At 38.8% G+C, this 20122-nt stretch overlaps 2 protein-coding genes across 6 annotated transcripts in view; one reads left to right on the forward strand and one right to left on the reverse strand.

The window, feature by feature from the left end:
• Nucleotides 1-3910, forward strand: part of LOC144660037 (serine/threonine-protein kinase tousled-like 1) — a 30677-nt gene extending 26767 nt beyond the window's left edge. Inside the window, exon 28 of the mRNA XM_078520585.1 lies at nt 3778-3910. Within this exon, the coding sequence (XP_078376711.1) occupies nt 3778-3867 (90 nt within the window). The 3' untranslated portion in view covers nt 3868-3910. The remainder of the gene's footprint in view (nt 1-3777) is intronic.
• Nucleotides 353-18613, reverse strand: LOC144660038 (uncharacterized). 5 transcript variants are annotated; one of them, XM_078520587.1, is made up of 2 exons: nt 18492-18595; nt 353-1392 (listed from the first exon to the last, which is right to left on the reverse strand). In XM_078520587.1, the coding sequence occupies exons 1-2, from the start codon at nt 18541-18543 to the stop codon at nt 968-970; spliced, it is 477 nt and encodes a 158-aa protein (XP_078376713.1). In that variant the 5' UTR covers nt 18544-18595; the 3' UTR covers nt 353-967. The 5 variants fall into 5 exon arrangements, with proteins under 5 accessions (XP_078376713.1, XP_078376715.1, XP_078376712.1 ...); XM_078520589.1 differs by lacking the exon at nt 18492-18595 and adding an exon at nt 10303-10369; XM_078520586.1 differs by lacking the exon at nt 18492-18595 and adding an exon at nt 3110-3267.
• Nucleotides 18614-20122: the final 1509 nt, after the last annotated feature.

A 20122-nucleotide genomic window follows, 5' to 3' on the forward strand; every position in this document is an offset into this window, starting at 1 on the left:
AAACCCTCATCAATGGTTTTTGATGTGATTTTCTTCCAAGTAACATTGTCAACTTGAAAACGTCGGCCCGACTTTTTCAAGTCTTAGGCCACGTTCTCCCTACCCATCTACAGCCACACCACTTTTAAATAAACAATTTTTATGTCAAGTACAGTAACGTAACGTTTTAGCAAGGCCAGACCACTATAAGGACCTATAAGTGGATTTCGAATTAGTTCCAACACATTCGTTGGATTTTCAAAGTAGCACTAAATATCGGTGACACTGCCCCTTTAAAACGCTGGTTTACGGCGCCCAGCCAGCACACATTGAGTTGTCCTGTTTGTTATATACTCAGACAAAGTGACCCAAGTACGAACAGCAACAGGTTCTAATCAACTTCACCATGCAATAAGATAAGGCGGCAAAAAGATACAAAAACACAATCAATCATCAAAATCTATCTTCTAAGTTTTCGGGCGTATTATAGACAAATCGCCTTTGTAACATACGTATCTACTTGTACTTCCATAACTATAGAACTATCACCTACTACTACTTTGCTATCACCTACGAAAAAGTCCCGGGTGGGCAAATTGTAGCATTTCCGGTTGTTCGAGCTTATCATCTATTTGCTCTTACTCTTCCAAAACTGCAACTTGCAAAAAGCTTCGGTCGATCAAACTGCTGAAACAGTGTAGCATTTCCGGGTTGTACTCGAATTTAAAACCTTTCAGCACAGTTTGCATTGATTTATGTATTGTTTACTGTTTATAAGCGATTTAATTCTAATTGTAAATATCAATTTTAAGTCTTAATTATTATTATTTTTATTTATTTTACGTGTCCCCTATTAGTAGAGAGTGTTCCACTCTCGGCTAGAATTGCTCTGACACATTAATAAAGTTGTTTATTGATTGATTGATTATCATGTGTTTGCTCTTACATGCATCTACGAATGAAAATGAAATCGGTGATCTGCACGTGTTTAGAAGATCTTCAAAGTGCACAGGACAGCAAACATGATCATCATCAGGCTAATGGAGACGGTGAAGCCGCGGTTACTGGGCGAGACGGTGAAACTGCTGGTAGTGGAGGCGGTGAAACTGCTGGTAGTGGAGGCGATAAGGTCGCTGTTACAGGGTGTGTCGCCATCACTCACACAGCAAGCTGCTACCTCGCATGTTTCATTTCCCCTTTTACAGTCATTCACAAATTCCTCACAGAAATGTTTTTCCATGCATCCTCTTGCCTCTTTGATATCGTCCCTGTGTGTCGTGTAGTGAAACCTAAAGCAGGTAAAGTTGCCGTTTGCTGAACAATTGACCTTTGTCAGATCCTTTTCACATTGGGCCAGGGTGTAATTTACACCGTGATCATCGTTTTCGCATTGGTAGCATTTGAAGGAATAGGCTGTAAAATAGGAGTAAAACATGATTTCATTTTCGAGAAAGGACATTAATACTGATGTACATGGTAAATGCCCTTATATATGGTCTTCTGGCCGAGAGGAACTCAGTTTTACTTTATTACAACTTTCAACGTTTTGAGTCAACGTTTTACGAGTCGTACGAGTGAACAAGCTGAGTCGACTGGACAAACAGAGTTGTCTAGTACATGAATCTCATTAGTTCACTCGTGAGGCCCGGTGCAGGGAAAGATGCCGGGGGGGGGGGGGGTACTCCCTAAAATTTACTACTGGGTGCCGCTGAGTCTCCGAGACTCTGGACCTGTTCCAGAGAAAAAAAGCTGAATTTGCGACCCTGTTCCAGACAAACATTGCAAAATAGGTACCCTGTTCCAGACAATATCCTCAATGGAAATATATGTAGATAGATATAAAAACACAAGCGGATATCACAATGCGCTCACATGACCGTCTGTGGCTCAGAGATAATAATTAGGATTCTGGGGGAAAAAATCGACCCTGTTCCAGAATCAAAAGGGTGATTTTTATACCCTGTTCCAGAGTCAGATAGGCAAAAAGCATACCCTGTTGAGCGGCACATACCCGTATAGCCCTTATGTGGGAGTACCCCCCCCCCGGGGGGAGAAAGATCAGCTCTCACGAGAGGTACCAAATACCAAATAACCAAAACTCTGATTCTTGTCAAGCTTCTTTTAATGGACTTTCTTCGGCAGCTACTGCACACTAAAAACTACAGCAATGGCTTGTCAGATATATAGCTACACTGTAGACATGTAGACAAGACTCGGTGACCTCGGAAAACTTGAGACAACTCTGAGACGTATACTTAAGAAAGCAAATGTAAATAAACCTACACGAAGAACCAACGCAGAGCGATAACAGCCAATAACAAAGCAAGACGAACAAAAACTAGACCAAAACAGGAACCTTTACGGAGGTCCAAATCAAGTTCAGTAGATAATTCCAAGTTCATTTACCGTGGGAACGGAACCTTCAAATACAAACACTAGATAAGATAACAAATACAAACATAGACACTCCTAGTGTGAGCTAAACCTTGAATAACCTTGGACTATAAGCTTGAATAACAAAATATCATGAAAAATAACCAAAGCTTCGATGGAAGCATTAAACCCTGAACATGTCCACTGACGAAGACTACAGTTTAGCGATAAGGTCTCTCAATAAACTGAGATAACATCGGTGTAGGCAATCAGAATATCAAAAGACTTGCACGGAAGCAACAAAATAACAAACAACTGACAGAGAATCAAAATCTAATTTCTAAAAGACAACACAATTATTGTCGACTCGTCAAAATAACCTGTCCAAGAGCCAAGAGCTGAAACAAGCTCGATACGCATAATTATTCACCGAAGTGGAGGTGAGTAGTGGTGGATATTTACCTAGGGCTCGGTAAATATCTACTACATTTACCGACACTGAGGTGAATAATTGTTTTAGTATATATATACCACACAATTTGAATAACTAGCGGACTAAAGCACTATTCACTTGTGTGGTATATACTGAATTTCGTTATTTAATCCATGAGCTAAAACAAGCGCACTACACAGGACTATACCTTGTTCATTAATTAATACAGTGTGCTCATTCATTGCTCTCCTGAATACGAAGCCAATGGAAATTATAAGCCTGGAGACTAGAAATTTTACTTAAGACCAAATATTTGGACCTCACCTGCACAGATGAATGTGCAAAACATCAGAACAGCAAAGGCAAGATTATTCTTCATGGTTAAAAAGTCGTTACTAGTTCAACAACGTCAAACGATGCCCTGCAACTGAAGGTGTTTCGCTCACATATAGCTACATGAAGTGTTCCTGTTTATGACAACATGCCAGCTACTTCCAAATTAGGCAATCCGCAGCCAGATCTAGAAAATGCCATCAATCATGTTCTTATCATTCATTAGATTGGTTCTCCGGATGCCTTCTTGTTGTTACGGGAGAATTTTCCATGTTTCAGTCTTTTCTGTGTTTATCCTTTTTCGCAATTGCTGCATTTTAAAATCTTTCAAAAATCCAACAGTCTTTTTAAAGGAAAACAAAACGCTTGTGAAATTCAACCTTATTTTATTCAGGAACAACTTGTATTTTTGTCAGCTGTCCTTAGTTTAAAATTCCTTTGCAGCCATGGCTGCATTGTTCAAAGGTTTTTCACACTGTAAAATTTAAAAATAGAAACTCGCTTTAATAAGATGATATATAAGCAAGCGACATTTCTTTGATTACATCGGTGATTACATCGTTGACTAAATCTTATAAACACAAAAAGACTGAAACATGGAAAATTCTCCCGTAACATTGTTCAGCAACCAAATCGCCATGCTGCTGATAGATCAAAAGAGCTTCATACGTCGTTACCTCGTTTACCGAAAGGAAGAGCGAGCTGATGTTCTGACGCTGTGTGAAGATCCTTATCCAAGCCACCTATGAACAGAAAAAACAGTTCCACAATTGTTAACACTCAGACGTGACGTCACGCAATAACGGCCGCGATGTAGCTAGCCTGTTCCAGGCTCTCGGTAGTTGAAGGGGAAAGCGAAAAACACGGGCGAGCGAGGAAAAAACGAGGGGGAGTAGCGTGCTCTCTCAGACGAGATGTAGCGCAATCTCGCATGTGACGTAACACAACCGACGATGAAGCCTTCCAAGGACTCCTTTAGTTCTTCAAAGACTTGGATAGTTCCAGAAGAAGTCTCAAATCTTGGCCTTGTAAGCTGAGGAACAGTTATAGCATAAAATGTGGACCAATGTAAACAAGGAAATGGCTGTTCAAAAAACTGCAGAAAGCACGGTACAGAAAGGCATAGTGATACACATTGTTGTATTTTTCTAAGACATTTTGCACGCAACTTTACGAAATGGATGCAAAAGCGTTTTTAAGTATTCTATATTTATTGCTTTCTTGCAATCAGAGCCAGCAGATGTTTGAGTTTACCTTTGCCTTAGCCAACGTAGCAGGAGTGATGCATTTTGGGGGCGCGAAAATTGAGGGAAGAGAGCATTTGCCTTCGCCCCAATATTCGTGCGGCCTGCCGTCAAAATGCGAAAAACTCTTCATCCGTACGGGAATGCTCGTGACACAGGCCGGTACTCTTGTGTATTAACCGCTTAGCTACTGTGTTCATGTTTTCTCTGTCGTACTCCGTCCTGTTTTCTGCTGTTGAGTTAAACGTTCCTGTTGTAGTCCTTGCAGATCGTGGCCCATAAAATATAAAATTTGAGCTAACTTATCTGTAAGTTTTAGGGAAGTAGCCTGAGGAATCAGACTTGGGTTCGACGCGATCGATACGAAAAGCGCAAAAATAAAAAGAAAAAACGGAAAATGCGGGGCTAATCTGAAAGGCAAGCGTGAATCCCACGATATATTGTCTGTCATGTCGCGAACGCTTTTTGCCCCTCTAACGGTTGCGTTCAAGGGACCATACATTTGTTAGAGCAGTTGAGGCGTCATACAGAAAGTAAGAAATATTTTAAAGAGTAAGTTTATTAAAAGAAAGAAACAAATTATGTTAATAACAGTTTGTCTATTCACTCGTTTAGAAAGGTAGCATATCCCGGTTTCTCTATCATTTACCGACAACAACAACAACAGCAGCAGCAACATCGTACGACACTTAATTACCAGGGGCATTTATACTTCCCCATTGGATGGGATGCTAGTTTACCGCCGGGTTATCCCCTGGAATGAAATTCGTCGGTACCCATTTCTACACCTTGGGTGGAAAGAAGCAGCGTCAAAGTAAAGTCTTGCTCAAGAACAAAACGTACGGCACCCGTGCTACTCATGGCCTGCGGCTATTGCGCTTGCTCGCTTTTGCGTTCGTTCTCAAGGACTTTATAAAGCAAAAGAAAGACTTCTTACAGTCTGTTTTTACCCAAAAGGCTTTTTTATTCACTGCACGAGATAATTGCTTCACAGCAGTCTTTGATTTTTCTTGTTTTTACTTGCTTTTCAGGGAAATACGTCCCTGGGGGAAGACGAGGAGGGAGGGGAGGGTCAAGGTTAATTTAAAAGTGAATCACTCGGTATCACTTCCAGTATTTGTATAAAGGCAAAAATCTCGGTTTTCAAACTGGAAATTCGTACCTTTCTACCTTAAAGGGACAGTGTCACCAGTTTTACTTCAAAAACTCATGAGCCTAATTAAAGACATGGAACCACGAATAGTGGTCTAATTTTGTTAAAAATCACCATGCAAGTGCAGTGAAGCGATAAACAAGTGATATTATTGTGATGCTATCAGGAACTTTAGGTCTCACTTGAAAAAGTCAGGCGGATTTTTTTTAGGTTATATCTTTGTGGGCTGGAAAAAAACCTAAAGCTCCCTTCTGCTTTCAACAACAATTTACTTTATATCTCCATCTTGATGTACTAGGTGCATTTCAAGTACGAGAAGACCTATTCGCCAATTGAGTATTTTTTACCGAACAGTATTAAAATCCCCGTGGCAGTCTCCCTTTAAAGGGACAGTGTAAGGAGAAGTCTTTTATGTTTTGTGTAAACTGTTCTAGAACTATGAAGGAAGTTCAAGGAACACTCACTGATCATGACAAAACAACCTTAAGTTTGAAAAACTAAAAGAAAGGCATAAATTTATTGTCCAAGATGTGAATAAACCCTAATCAATGTTTTTTTTATGTATTTTCTTCCAAGTAGCACTGTCAACTTGAAAACGTCGGCCCGATATTTTCACAACTGTTCTGAAATTAGTGGTAGGCAATTAAGCCCATAAAAATATCATCTTTGAACATCTAAAGTAAGATACAGCTTTAGTTTGCGTATATCGATTTTTTGAGGACGCGCGGAAACAACTTGAAAACTTAGCCTAACTTTTTCAAGTAACAATCCGTTTCCATCCGAGCCATCCGCAGCCAAAGATGCTCGCCAACAAGTTCAGTGCTCAGCCAATCAAGTCGCAGAAAAAACAACATGTGACGGATATTAGCCAATTAGCACAAAGCATAGCGTCAGCCCTGTAAACTTGTTCGCATTGTTAGTCGACAATGGCGGAATTTTATAAAGCAAGTTTGCAACGTTTTCCCATTCCTTTTGAGCTTTACAGCAATAGTAACAACAAAGAGAAATTTTCTACGTTGTCAGAAGAGGAGCTAGCTACACTAAGAAGCAAAAGCCAAGAGCAAAACACCTCCAATAGTACAAAACTTGGGTGAACGTAAGTGCAGCGAAGCGAATCAAGAAATCTGTCAGATATTCATCGTCATGAGCTAGATGCAATTGTTTGTCGTTTTTTTGCTGAAATTCGAAAAGAAAAGACGGCGATGAAGTACGAACGAGATAGTGGAAAGGAGTATGTCAGATTCAAGAAGTTGTAAAGCTCTTCGGACACTTTGTTTACGACTTTCATTGATTGCTGCAGTGCAGTGTTTTCATTTACTTTGTAGCGAGCTTCGCAAACTCAGGTGAATAAAATTGCACTGTGTTGTTTAAGTTTTATTTGTGAATACAATGCTTAGAGTGAGTTTTATGTGCTGTGTTATGCCTACTATTGTTGATTGCTTTTCCCGTTCTGGACATAAGTTTATTGTTTGCGCTGGATTGACTGACTGAAAGCTATATAATTAATATGTAACCGGACTACATGCTTGTCCAATTTGGAAATAATTAGATTCAAAAAATTCCTCTGACAGCCGCAAATTGGACTCGGCCTACGGCCTCGTCCAATTTTGGCTGCCCTCGGAATTTTTTTCATCAAATTATTTCCAAATTGGACAGCATGTAGTCCAATTACGTATACTAATATAGCAAGTTTCAATACAAATGGATCATTATTTCTAGGTTTCCTGGCACAAATAAAAAATGTGGGTGTTCAAAAATCTGGTAAAATCCGTGACAGTCCCTTTAATAACAAAATATAGGTGCTCCAAGAAAATAATGGTCCGTCCCTAAAGCCAGGGGTATGGTTCCGTCAAAGGTTTTGTTCACTAAGCAGCACCTCCAATATTTGAAATAGGTTGAAATCTTGGTGTTTAAATTGAAAATTTTAAATAAAGACGCGCGCAGAATTTGCAAGGATAATTATGTGAAATTATGAGTTATACACTTAGAGAAAACGACTCAAGTACGAACAACAACCGGTTTTAATTAACGTCACTGTGCACAAAAAAGCAGAAAAAAGATACAAAACCATACAGCAAGACCTAAATATACTTTACGTTTTCGGGGCACATTGATAAATCGACCTTGTAATCTGTACTTTCCACTTTCAAACTACATTTTCCAAGAAGTCCTGGGCGGGCAAAAACTAACATTCCCGGCTGCTCGAAAGAAAAAAAAAGCTTTCAGTACAGTTTGATTTATGTATTGTTTACTGTTCATAAGCGATTTATTTCTAACAATCAGCCACTCGAGCTTATAATGTGTTTGCTTTTATATCTATGGTTCAGCACGTGTTTAGCATGGTTCAGCACGTGTTTAGAAGATCTTCAAACTGCACAGGACAGGAAACATGATGGTGATCACGTGATCGGAGACGGTGAAGCCGCTGTTACAGGGAATGTTCTGAATGTTGCCATCACCCATGCAGCAAAATCCCTCGCATTGTTTTATTTTTACTGCCTCCATTTCCTCCTCGGTCCCGTTTTTACAAACTTGCACAAAATTTTCACATAAATCTTTTGTCATGCACCCTCTCGCTATCGTTTCCGTGCCATATGTTGTAGTGGCGCGAGACTCAAAGCAGGTATTGTTGGCTCCGTCTGGGCAATCGACCAGAAACTGATCATGCTCACATTGATCCGTGGTGTAGTCTGCATCTAATATACATTCGCATTGGTAACAATGAAAGGAATGCACTGTAAAATCGAAGTAAAACATAATGTCACTTGTGCTACAGTAAAAACGCGCTAGTAAAAACCTAACCCCTTATGAACCTGTTAGGCTAAAATTTGCAACTAGACCCCCTTTTATAAGCTGATGAAGAGACTCTTCTACAAAGCTGGCTGCTGGGACTGTGATGATGTTTACATAGGAAAAACAAAACGACGACTTCATGACAGAAAAACTGAACATTTTAAGGCCCTCACTAAATGTGTCCATCCATCAGCTATTGCTGATCACATAAAAACCACAGGCCATAAGATCAAATGGGATCATTTCGAAATCCTTGCGTCTGGCAAAACTGACCTCCACTGCAAAATTAAGGAGACCTTATACATTCAAGAACTTCAACCCTCGTTAAATGCAAATGTCGGCAGTGAGAGGTTGTTGCTTTATTAACTGAAATGTTATCACATTTATTAAGTTACTGCTGAAGATCAATTGTCTCAGTCTTGGTTCCAGACCCCTTTCATTACAATATATAAATAGTTGCCAAAATTTTTAACGGTCATACTTTTGAAAATGTATGTAGCTTAGCATACGAAACGTCAAGTTTAGTAAAATGCGATTTTTCATAATGTTTATCACCGCTGTTTGTTTTATATTTTTAATCAAGTTACGATGGCCTAAAACCAAGAGTCTATATAAAACATTTTTGTTTTATTTTTGTCATATCATATATACATGCGCTACACAGATTTTTCCTGATTTGTCTTTTCCCCTTTTATTAGAACCTTTTTAGCCTAAAATGTAGAAACAGGTTCCTATTTTCTTAAAGTTGATTAAAAAATGTTTGCTTTGGGAGAAAAAGATAACATTCTGGATCCCCTTGAAGTTTGAAGCTCGACGGACTCTTCGAAAAAAATTTCGCTTCAAGCTCGACGGACTCTGCGAAAAAATAGGGACTGCTCGTAGTCTAGATCCCCTTTGGAGATACCTAACCCAGGAGCCTTATCACTCCAGTTGCATTGTAAATGCCAGAGTTGAACATATATAACTATATGTGTGATCAAAAGGTAATTCGGAATGATTAGTGCTTCATTTTTACATATACTCATGTTGTATGCAAATTTTATACAAGTAATAGGCCAAATACCACTAAAATTTTCTATTAGAAACAATGTAAAGTTTTCTTCAGAAAATAAAAACCTATTAGAACGAAGCTAACTTGAGGACCAGTGCAGCGACTTTTCTGTGTAAAGCCACGTTTGAAGAGACTGTTTGACACTCGGTGCAAATAATTATTTCATATCCTTGCTGTAAAATTTTGGTAAAAAAACTTCCAGTTTTGAAACGGCGAGTTCTTCTCCGGGCGAATATTTGTTTCACAGTGCATGTGTTCGCGTCGCGTTCCACAAAACCTCACTTTGCTCTTTCCTTGCTATTTTGCTTGGGCTCCTGGCTTCGCGGTTTTTATGATAGCTAGTCTGGCAAAATTTTTCAACTGCATAAAAATTGAAGCAAGTTGTATTCGCCTAAATGACAATGATGAACCTCGCCAACACCTCGTTTCGTTCAAAAGTAAAGGCACTAAACGATTTCATGATTTGTTAATTCTTTCGAATAGAAAGCTAAAGTTCTTCGCGGCGCTTGCTTGTCTTACAAATGCAGTGGAACTTGGTAAAGAAGGGCCAAGGAGCTGGCAACTGAAATATCTTCGCTATATCGAAGATATACAGAAACCTCTATTCAATTAACGAACCTCTATATAACGAAGTCCTCGGTATAACAAACGACATTCTTTGCCCGAGTAACAAAACCTCGAGGTTCCACTGTATCGGGGTTCTTTTCCATATATTTGACTCTAACTGAGTCAAAGAATGTCGTTGGGCATACTGAGGACTTCGTTATATACCTGATATTTCCACTGTACTCTACAAAAGAAACCTAATTAAACCAAAGCAAATCCTTTGCACGTTTTTACGCTGGCGTAACACGGTGTGCTCATTCAATGCAGTCAACGAGAAAAGAAATTACAAGTCTGAAAACGACAAAAGAATATCCAAGACCAAATATTTGGACCTCACCTGCACAGATGAATGTGCAAAACACCAGAATAACAATGGAAAAATTCTTCATGGTTAAAAATCAGTCCAAACTCTCAATCAACGCCACAACTTAGTTCATCAAGCAACAGCAGTGAGATGAAACCCCAAAACCGTTCAGTCTATCAATCACAAATCCCAACGAGACGATTTCATTGGTTGAGAACTGAAATCAACTGGCTTTTGGTATGGCAAGATCCACGGGCAAACTTGTCTTGTTAGGGTAAAAATACAGTAAAACAGTGAAAGATTCATGTAGCAATAATGCATTATTCTGCGAAATAATCCCTAGTTGCCTTATGAAAAAAACCGAAAATAGCCTTTAAGAGTTTCTACAGTTTAAAATTTTCTGAGGCCCTGTTAGAGGAAAATTCTGACAGGCGACACGACTCTGAAATGGCGGCATGAAGGAACTGAAGTGACGAAGAACGAGAAGAAAACATTCCCTTGAAATAACAACAGCGGCAAAACTAGTGGACTGCGACATTGACTTTTTTTTAATTAGACATGCTCAAGAAAAAGCGAGGAAAATCAGACAAATCGCTGCCTTTCCTCGCCCCATGTAACAGAATCCAGGAATCCGAAAATTTTGCTCTTGGAATCCGGAATCTAGTGTTATACAATCCGGAATCCACTTTTGATCTGGATCTAAAGTTTGAAACCCGAAATAGCGTGAAAATCAATCACACACACAAAAAAAAAACTACAGTAACAAACAGACCACCAAAACAACACAAAAATATTTCAGTTGGATGAGATCGAGAAAACTCTGAAACGTACAGAAAATGTGGACGGTGAGCGCTCTACATGTAAATGGCGCACCATAATCCCAAAAAATGTTAGAATCCGGAATCCAGTTGACTGGAATCTGGAATCCAGATTAAAGAGGCTTGGAATCCGGAATCCAGAAGGCTGGAATCCGAAATCCAGCATCTCTCTCCAACCACCTACAGCTGAGACTAAAATTTTACGTTATGGCTTTACTAAAGAAAGCCTGAAAAATGTCTATATGATGCCTTTCTTAACAACGCGAGAAGTTAAATTACAAATGTTCCAGTATAAAATTATACAAAACATCCTTCCAACGAGAATATTCCTGTTTCGCGCGAGGTTGTCTGAGTCCGATCTCTGCCACGCTAGCGCTTGCCTAGTCTCCCTCGCAGCCGTTCTTAGTGTCGTCACGCAAAATTCCTCCCCACTAACGGCTGCTCACATTCGAACAACATTCCTTTCCACCATTTCAGCCAATCACCATTCGGTTCATATATCTCAGGAACCGTACCCGCCAAAGTAATCTAACCAATCGCATTGCGTGTTTTATTTTGGAGTTCTCAGCTTTCAAAATAGCGACCCTTGGCCTTGAAGAAGCTTTTGATGTTGTTTAATAGCAATACATTTCGAATTTCGAGCTTAAATACAAATGCGTTGAGAATCGTTTCGATTTTCCGGCGATTATTCTGATTTGTTCATGACTGGATGTGAATGTGATCTGCTATTCAGCGACCAGCGAGTTGTCAGCTTGCAAAGCGTGCTATCAAAGGCTTATAACGTTTAAAAAGGCATCTGATCATCTTCAAGAGCTTAAAACTGAATTGAAGGGAATCTTCAAGGATCAAAAAATTCCAAGAACAAAACGCTTGTTAAGAGTCGTAAAAGACAATGGAGAAACTGCGACAGCTTCATGCCGTGGGAAAGCCTCGAAATGTTTACAATATCCGATCAATACAACTTGATACAGGAGAGACTTTCCGAAACTCATAGGTAGGTTGACAAAAATATTCTTCTTTTTTCTCGACTACATTTCTAAACATTGTTTTTTGCTGTGAATTCGCAATGTTATTTCGTCCGTTGTGAAAACTTTTAGAAATGAATAAAATATGTTTCTTAATTTACACGTTGTTTGCTTCAGTTCGAATGTTTGATCCGAATGTTCCGCAAAACGTTAAAATACTAAAAAATATTTCGCTCTGTTTCAATAAAGACGTCCAGAACCGCAATCTTTGAGAAAGAAGAGACAAGAATACGAAAACAATAATTATATTTGTCGCTCCCGAACGCATACTTCGCCGTGCGTAACTTGCAATTGTTGGATGACATGAACCGTCCCGACATGAACTGGCGAAAAGTAAAGTTTATCCCAACACAAATTAAATTTAGTCAAATTTTACTTTTTTTTACACAGCAGAGGAATTTAAAACTTTTTATGAGACGTATGGACTTCGGTTTTTAGTCTTCTGCGTTTGTAAACCGGTTGAAACTGAACGGTTTACAGATCTTTTCAGAAAAATAATTTTTCGAAAGCAGACACGGCAGACAATGTAGCGCCGCATTGTTGAACGGTTGCTATAAAATAAGCTAAAAGATAAAAGTTTGCGCCTTTTATTTTCATGCTGTTTTATTGCAACGGTCAGCGAAGCGAAGCCCTTTTTGATAAATTTCCCGCAGAAGGGTTTAATCGGCACCAGTTATAGAGAGTTGACGCCGCGGAATAAAACAAATAAAATTTATTTATCATCAGAACTTGTTGCGTGCGTGCGAAATACATGGGATCGAATGTCCTTTGAAACGCAGACATAACGTCGCAAAATTACAGGAGTACTCCGTGTATTTGTTCAGTTTCTGCTCCAAATTCAAATCGAAATTAATGATGTAAGTGGATTCAAAATACGCTGTAGAGAATTTTAAAAGCTGGCTCAACAGTCCCGTGAATGATTCTAAATGCTCGGTGATTTCGTTGAATATCGAATGCCGTGATTGTTAATTTTATCGAATGTTTCAAAACGTGTTGACAATGTTTTGAAAAATTATTTATAAATGGAATTGCAACGCTTTTTGATTCCGTTGAAAAACATTGCTTGTGTTTTCAAAACACATCGAAATGTTCTTCTCTGCAACAACCGAATTCGCGGGAAAAAACATGTTGATTACGATCTCCCGTGCTGTGATTGGTCACATAAGAAACAAAGGGAAAGGAATGTTGTTCGAATGTGAGCAGCCGTTAGTGGGGAGGAATTTTGCGTGACGACACTAAGAACGGCTGCGAGGGAGACTAGCGCTTGCCAGGCTGTGCCAGAAACGCTTCCGCACATGCTCTTCCTGTGTAATGTAGTCTCCGCTTTCTGGAATGCTTTCAAAGTTTGGTGGTGTGAAAAAACTAATCAGACTTTCGAACTCAATGAACGAAATATACTATACGGCTGGCACAACAACACTAAGTACAAAGATCTCCTAAATTACGCTACACTTGTCACTAAATACTTTATATTCTGCTGCTTTCAAGACGAAACTAATATAAATTTTGACAGCTTTCCCCCTTTCTTCGGTATCAGGATTGATACCATTAGGCAAATTGCCATAAAAAATAAACAACTCGAAGAATTTAATAAGCAGTGGAAGAATTTCCTTTAACTTTTAAGTATTTACGTTTAGATATCCTTGAATCTCGTTTTCTTTTTTTTCTTTTTTTTCCTTGTTTTTTTTTTCCTTTTCCTTTTAGCCGATACATTAATATATATTTAAAATTACCGCTCTTCAATCGTTTCCTATGTTGTATCTTTTTTTTTTCCTTGTTCTATGTGTATTTAAGTTTATTTTTGCTAACATTGACGTTATTTAAAACTGTTATATACTCTGTTTGTATTATTTTGAGTGTCAATAAAATATTAATTAATCGTGAAAAAAAAAAAAAAAAAATCTCTGCTGATTCTGTTACATATAGTCTCCCTCGCAGCCGTTTTTAGTGTCGTCACTAAAAACGGCTGCGGGGGAGACTAGTTACATAGGGCGACTTTCCACTTCTGGGACCTTCTGGCATTCATCAGTTTATAGCCATTAATTTAAGTGGAAGCCATGTCATGCGACTCCTAGACAGACTTTTTCATTCACGAGCTAATTGTTTCACAGCAGCCTATGAGTTTTCTGGTTCTAAAGGTCGGCACACACTGGGGGACAAGTGTCAGGGACTTGCATCGGGGACCAGTCCCCTGGTGTGTACTCGTATTTTGCATCGAAATTCAAGTCGCAGGGACCACATTATTGGTCCTTGCGACTAGTCCCACGAATTAAGCTGGTTTGATTTCTGGGACTAGTCGCAGTGACCAATAGTCCCACAAATCGGACAATTTGCTAGTGTGTATCGGTTTTCATCGTTCGTACATGCGACCAGCCCCTGAGACTTGTCCCTTCACCAGTACACACTAAGGGATAAGTCCCTTCGACAAGTCCCTGCGACTAGTCCCCTAGTGTATGCCTAGCTTAAGTTAGGCAGGGGAGGACGGGGTCGGTAGGGAAATTAAAGGGGAAGGGTGTGAAAAGGATAAGGGTTCCTTCAAAGGTTTAGATCACTCAGCTTCACCTGCGTTATTTGTAAGGTTGAATCATGGTGTTTAGTATACGTAATTGGACTACATGCTGTCCAATTTGGAAATAATTTGATGAAAAAAATTCTGAGGGCAGCCAAAATTGGACGAGGCCGTAGGCCGAGTCCAATTTGGCTGTCAGAGGAATTTTTTGAATCTAATTATTTCCAAAATTGGACAAGCATGTAGTCCGGTTACATATTAATTATATAGCTTGTAGTCAGTCAATCCAGCATAAACAATAAACTTATGTCCAGAACGGGAAAAGCATTCAACAATAGTAGGCATAACACAGCACATGCAACTCACTCAGAGCATTGTCTTCACAAATAAAACTTAAACAAAACAGTGCAATTTTATTCACCTGAGTTTGCGAAGCTTGCTACAAAGTAAGTGAAAACACTGCATCAATCAATTAAAGTCGTAAACAAAGTGTCCATAGAGCTTTACAACTTCTTGAATCTGACATGCTCCTTTCCACTATATCGTTCGTACTTCATCGCCGTCTTTTCTTTTCGAATTTCAGCAAAAAACGACAAAGAATTGCATCTAGCTCATGGCGATGAATATCTGACAGATTTCTTGCTTCGCTTCGCTGCACTTACGTTCACCCAAGTTTTGTACTATTTGAGGTGTTTTGCTCTTGGTTTTTGCTTCTTAGTGTAGCTAGCTCCTCTTCTGACAACGTAAAAAATTTCTCTTTGTTGTTACTTTTGCTGAAAATCTCAAAAGGAATAGAAAAACGTAGCAAACTTGCCTTATAAAATTCCGCCATTGTTGACTAAAACAGGACAAGTTTACAGGGCTGACGCTATGCTTTGTGCTAATTGGCTAATATCCGTCACATGTTGTTTTTTCTTCGATTTGATTGGCTGAGACGAAACTGTCCAATTTTCTTAAATTGGACAGTTTGTGAATTTTACCTGAAAGTCCTAATTGAAACTATCCAAATTTAATCCCAAATTGGACAGTTCCCAGAAATTAAGGAAAAATAGCTGCGCTGACAATATAGGATTTACTGACGGCTATATAATTAAATTGGAAATTTGTACAAAAGGAAACTGGCGCAAAAGTTTCAAGGATAACTTTTCGCCGTGCCCAGTTATCAGACAACGAGTTGATATATCGCGCTGTATGTTATATATACTCAGACAAAACGACCCAAGTACGAACAGCAATAAGGTTTTGTTGCACATGTAGTCATATGCATATGTAATTAGATGTACCGCCACATTCTATCACATCAGCACGCACTACCACTTGCACTGAACGTATGTATAACAAGTTAGGTTCTTGAATAATAAATCACTTGATCGATTGCACAGCAACGTGTAACATGGTCAAAGCCGTTTTAAGCATCATGGCTTCTCCTAGCTCTCCATTTCCGTCTCTAAAAACGACGGGCGACGATAAACATGATATGGAAGTGTACATCGAACATTTAGTGTTATGCACAACTGGTACGACCCAGCGAAGGAAAGTGACGAGGCGAAATGGACTAAACCAGACAAAGCGATGGACTGAACGTATGTATGACAAGTTAGTTTCTTGAATAATAAATCACTTGATCAATTGCACAGCAACGTGTAACAGTTTTAATTAACATCACTGTGCACAAAAAAGTGGCAGGTTATAGAAAAGAGGTAGATTATAGATAAATCGAGTTTGTACTGAACATGTACTTTCTTAAACTACAACTTGCAAAACGTTTTGTTTGCTCAAATTGTAGCATTCCCGGTTACTCGATAAACTCCTTTCAGCACAGTTAGATTTATGTAATATTTACTGTTCATAAGCGATTTATTTCTAACAATCAGCCACTTGAGCTTATCATGTGTTTGCTTTTATATCTGCGCATCTGCACGTGTTTAGAAGATCTTCAAGCCGCACAGGACAGCAAACATGAACATGATAACGTGAACAGAGACGGTGAAGCCGGTGTTAGTCGTGTTACAGGGAATGTTGCCATCACTCACACAGCAAACTCCCTCGCATTCTTTCATTTGTGCTGCCTTCATTTGCTCGTCGGTTCCGTTTTTACAAACTTGCACAAGATTCTCACATAAATCTTTTGTCATGCACCCTCTCGCAACCGTTTCCGTGCCATATGTTGTGGTGCCGCGAGACTCGAAGCAGGTATCGTTGGCTGGGCAATCGACCAGAATCTGTTCATGCTCACATTGATCCGTGGTGTAGTCTACATCCAATTTACCTTCGCATTGGTAACAATGGAATGCCGGATATACTGTAAAATCAAAGTAAAACATGATGTCACTTGTGCTACAGTAAAAACCCTTGAGTAAGAACGGAACCTAACATTTAAGAACGTTTTAGGATAAATTTGCCAATTAGACCCCCTTTTATAAAAACCTATTTAGCCTAAAATTGAGAAACAGGTTCTAATTTTCTAAAATTTATTAAAAATGTTTACTTTTCGGAAAATAAGATAAGTCAACATGATCCTCTTTGGAGATCCTGATTACGCCCCTATCCTAGGAGCGTAAGGGACGGACCATTATTTTTCTGGAGAGGGGGGGGGGGGGGGATGAAAAATATTGAAAAAAATTGTTTGCAAGGCATTGAAAGACAAAATAAATTGTTTGCAAACACGGTATGTATAACAAAAAATAGTAAGAATTTCGAAAAAAAAAATGTTTGCAGAGGTGCATAAACTAAAAAAAAGGTTTGCAGAGGAAAATTTTTCATCCCCCCCCCCTCCAAGAAAATAATGGTCCGTCCCTAATCACTCCAGTTGCATTATAAATGCCAAAGTTGAAAAATCATTAAATACTTATTTTTGATACAATCACAAAATATAAATCACATCAATAAACCTATGTGTGATCAAGAGGTAATTCTGAATGATTAGTGCTTCATTTTTACATATATACACTTATGTGGTTTGCAAATTTTATACAAGGAATAGGCCAAATATCACTAAAAGTTCTCTTAGCAACAATGTAAATTTTTCATTAAAAAATTAGAACCTAAATAGCCTAAAATTGTGTAAATTATCCTTTATGTTAGAACCTGTCTAGGCTAACCTGGAGAAATAAGGTTCTTAGTCGCGGGTTTTTACTGTACTTGAGAAAGGCATAAAAAGTTCTCCTCCGGGCGAATATTTGTTTCACAGTGCATGTGTTCGCGTCGCGTTTCCCTATTCAGTTTATTTTAACAAAAAATTACTTTGCTCTTTTCTTGCTGTTTTGCTTGGGCTTCTAGCCTCACTGTTTTTATGATAGCTAGTCTGGCAAAATTTTCCAAATGCATAAAAATTAAAGCAAAATGTATACGCCTAAGGAACCTCGCCAACACTTCGTTTCGTTGAAAAGTAAAGGCACTAAACGATTTCGTGATTTGTTAATTCATTCGAATAGAAATCTAAAGTTCTTCGCGGCGCTAGCTTACAAATGCAGTGGAACTTGGTAACGAAGGGCCAAGGGACTGGCAACTGAAATATTCGAGGTTCCGTTATACAGAAACCTCTATTTAACGAACCTCTATATAACGAAGTCCACGAACGACATTCTTTGCCCGATATAACAAAACTTTGAGGTTCCACCGTATCGGGGTCCTTTTCCATATATTTTACTCTAACTGAGTCAAAGAATGTCGTTTGTCAAACTGAGGACTTCGTTATATAGATATTTCCACTGTACACTACAAAAGAAACCTAATTAAACCAAAGCAAATCCTTTGCACGTTTTTACGCTGGCGTACAACGGTGTGCTCATTCAACGCATTCAACGAGAAAAGAAATTACAAGTCTGAAGACGAAAAAAGAATATCCAAGACCAAATATTTGGACCTCACCTGCACAGATGAATGTGCAAAACACCAGAATAGCAATGGCAAGATTCTTCATGGTTAAAAATCAGTCCAAACTCTCAATCAACGCCACAACTTGCTTCACAAAGCAACCGTAGTGAGACGAAACCCCAAAACCGTTCAGTCTGTCAATCACAAATCCCAATGAGACGATTTCATTGGTTGAGAACTGAAATCAACTGGCTTTTGGTTTGGCGTGATCCAAAAATATTTTGTCTAGATTCTCCTCTTAAAAATTCGCCGTTTTAGTGTTGTGAGGGTTCAAACAATTGAAAACAAGACTTAGAAATAGTGAAAGATTCATGTAGCAATCATATATTATTCTGCGAAATAATCCCGTGAACGAGATTGATTTTTCTGAAAAAATGCTTTGGGAAAAAATACTGAAAATAGCCTTTCGGAGCTTCTACATTTTAAAATTTTCCGACGCCCTGTTAGAGGAAAGCTTCGACCCTCGACAGGCGATACAACTCTGAAACGGCGGCGAGAAGAAAGCGAAAAGAAAGCTGCCGTGAAATTACGACAGCGACAAAGATAAAGGCAAAGTGAACTGCGACATTGGCGTAGTTTTGTTTTGCTCGTTTGTTTTTTAAATAGACATAAATGATTGGTATTTTTATGCTCAATTAAAGGCGAGAAAAATAAGTCAAATTAGGCGAGGACAACTAAATTAGGTTTCTGTTCTATAAAGAAGTTAATAGAGTAAAAAGTTTTGCGACGAAATCGCAATGAATTTTTTCCACCCCTTAATTATAACTCCTGACTGAACCAACAAGAAAGGCAAGTATTAATACTTTTTTTCCATTTATAAATTGTAATATTGAAACAAACCCAAAATTTAGTACCTTGAAACTACAGCATTCTATTTTCGTGTTTTCCGAACAGTAATCGAGAAAGACGAATCGCCCGAGGAGTTCTTCAGTCCATTGATTAAACTAATACAGGGCCGTAACCAGACATTTGACATAGCAAGATCTTGCTAGGGGTTCTGGGGGCATGCCCTTCAGAAAATTTTGAAATGTAAAAGCTCTGAAACTCTATCTTCAACATTTTTCAAAGGTATTTCTTTAAAAAAATACCTTGTTCAACTTGGGATTCTTTTCCCAAAAAAACATATTTGTTTTAAATTTTGGCAAATCTAGACGAAGTGCCTCGTCTTGCCTCTTGCTAGTTATGGCCCTGCAATACTGGATGCTAAACTGGGTGCTAATTTGATGTTATCTCGAACGGCAAGTCAAGGCAATTTTAATTGCAATTGCTAAGTACTTCAAGTGTTTTGACACTGTATGAGAGGTTTGTTTGTTCGGTCTACATCACTAAATTATGTCTGGCAACGGCCCTGTTGTTAAGCTCCTTCCGTTTCCTGAAGAAATAATTGGAATCATGCCAACTTCATCACTGCCTTTTCACTTCCGGCATTAAAGAGCATTCATAAGTTTATAGCCATTAACTGGAAGCCGCGTCATGTGACTCCTTGATTTAAAAGGCTTTTTCATTCACAAGTAATTGTTTCATAACAGCCTTTGAATTTCAGTTCTGGTTTTAACTTAGACAAGGAGGGGAGGACGGTGAAGGGGGAAGAGGATAAGGCAGGGCCATACCTAGCGGGAAGGGGG

The sequence above is a fragment of the Oculina patagonica genome, chromosome 7 (assembly GCF_052425735.1).
Source record: "Oculina patagonica isolate OP01 chromosome 7, crgOcupat, whole genome shotgun sequence".
Lineage (NCBI taxonomy): Eukaryota > Metazoa > Cnidaria > Anthozoa > Scleractinia > Oculinidae > Oculina > Oculina patagonica.